Source organism: Acanthisitta chloris, unplaced genomic scaffold (genome assembly GCF_000695815.1).
Source record: "Acanthisitta chloris isolate BGI_N310 unplaced genomic scaffold, ASM69581v1 scaffold8721, whole genome shotgun sequence".
Lineage (NCBI taxonomy): Eukaryota > Metazoa > Chordata > Aves > Passeriformes > Acanthisittidae > Acanthisitta > Acanthisitta chloris.
In genome coordinates this window covers 14,624-16,291 of record NW_008656475.1, presented here as the reverse complement: position 1 = coordinate 16,291, position 1,668 = coordinate 14,624, and the positions used below count along the sequence as shown (strand labels likewise).

Sequence of the window (1,668 nt, the reverse complement as noted above, 5' to 3'; positions counted from 1 at the left end):
AGATACAGCTTTCCAGGGGTCTGATCCAGTGCCTCCCAACATGGGCCCTTAGGCAGCCAGAACTACCACCCCCTTAGCTCTGGAAGTCACTGCTGAATCTAGAAGCTGAAGTGACATCTGTTGGGTCTCAGCTCAGGAGCTGAGTGCACTGGGGCTGTTTCACAGCACTGTCCCAGCACACAGCATGGCACAGCCTCAGAGCAAAGCACTCCTGTCCTGCCTGAGGGAGGGACAGAGGTGTCAGGAGCTCCTGCCTGCTGACAGCAGGGGTGCTGTGCCCCATCCCACCCTGAGCCAGCCCCTCTGAACTCACCCCTTGAAGACCTGCTGCTGTCCTCTGTCCAGGCCCTTCTGAGCTGTGTCCTTCAGAATGGTCCTCATGCCCTTATCCACAGACACCTGGGCAATGCCAGCTCCCATGAGTCCTGCTCCCAGCACAGCCAGAGTCCTGCACAGGGAAGGACCAAGAGGACAGACTGAGAGCTGGAAAGAGCTGAATTCTCATCGCTACTGTCACAGATCCTGTCCATACAGGCACCGTCTTTAGTGAGGCTATGCAAGAGTGGGACCTCCAATCTGCAGAGGATCAGCCCCCTGGGGGCTGGAAATCTCTGCTCTGCCACACTGCTCTCCAGGACTCCAGGCCACTGGGTCCCTTTGGAGGTACTCCAAGTGCTCCTTCAGGCATCCCATGCTCAACTTACTTGACCTCTCGCTGAGGTGTTCCAAACTTGTTCTTCTTGCACTGCACCTGCCCATGGTAGAGTCCCATCAGTGCCTTGGATTCCTTCGTCAGTGCAAGATGGCCGAAGCTCTGGAACAAAGGGAAGAGGGAAGCAGAGAGTTTGGCAGTTAGCAGCTGTCTCACTGCCAGCACACCAAAACCATGGCCGGGGAGGGCACAGCCACTGCCTGACTGCACAGGGCAGTGACCTGGTCAGAAATGGAAGGGACAGTGTGAGCACTGCAGAGAGGCACATTCTGGGATAAGCACAGCCCAATCCACACCACCACCTCCTCCCCAGCATCAGGAGGATGTGGAGCTGCTGGAGCAGGTCCAGAGAAAACCACAGAGATGCTCCGAGAGCTGGAGCAGCTCTGCCCTGGAGCCAGGCTGGGAGAGCTGGGGGTGTTCACCCAGAGAGGAGAAGAGAAGCTCCAGGGAGACCTCAGGGCCACTTCCAGTGCCTGAAGTGGAGAGGTGCAGGCTGCAGAGGGACTTGGGACCAGGGATGGAGGGACAGGGCACAGGGAATGGCTTCCCACTGCCAGAGGGCAGGGACAGGGGGGTACTGGGAAGGAATTCTTCCCTGTGAGGTGCTGAGGCACTGGCATAGGTTGTCCAAAGTAGCTGCCAGCCCTGGGAGTGCTCCAGGCCAGGCTGGATGGGGCTTGGAACCACCTGGGCTGGTGGGAGGTGTCCCTGCCCAGGGTAGGGGGTGGCACTGGGTGAGCTGTAAGGTCCCTTCCCACACAAACCAATGCAATTCTAAATGTGCTTGCAAAAGGCAGCAGGAAACTGCTTGTTCAGGGCCCTTTCCCATGAACAGCACAAATTAAAGCATCTGAAGGAGTGAGAACCTCTGCAGTGACTCTACAAACAGGTCAGTTCTCACTGACAGCAGTAGCCTCATCTTACTTTTGGAGGACCACAGATGGGCAACAAAA

At 57.2% G+C, this 1,668-nt stretch overlaps 1 protein-coding gene across 1 annotated transcript in view; it reads right to left on the bottom strand.

Annotated features, from left to right (window-relative positions):
- Window positions 1-1,668, bottom strand: part of HADHA (hydroxyacyl-CoA dehydrogenase/3-ketoacyl-CoA thiolase/enoyl-CoA hydratase (trifunctional protein), alpha subunit) — a gene marked incomplete at its 5' end in the record, with an annotated part of 18,560 nt that overhangs the window by 7,003 nt on the left and 9,889 nt on the right. The window contains 2 exons of the mRNA XM_009084351.1: window positions 314-448; window positions 705-814. Of these exons, the coding sequence (XP_009082599.1) occupies window positions 314-448; window positions 705-814 (245 nt within the window). The remainder of the gene's footprint in view (window positions 1-313; window positions 449-704; window positions 815-1,668) is intronic.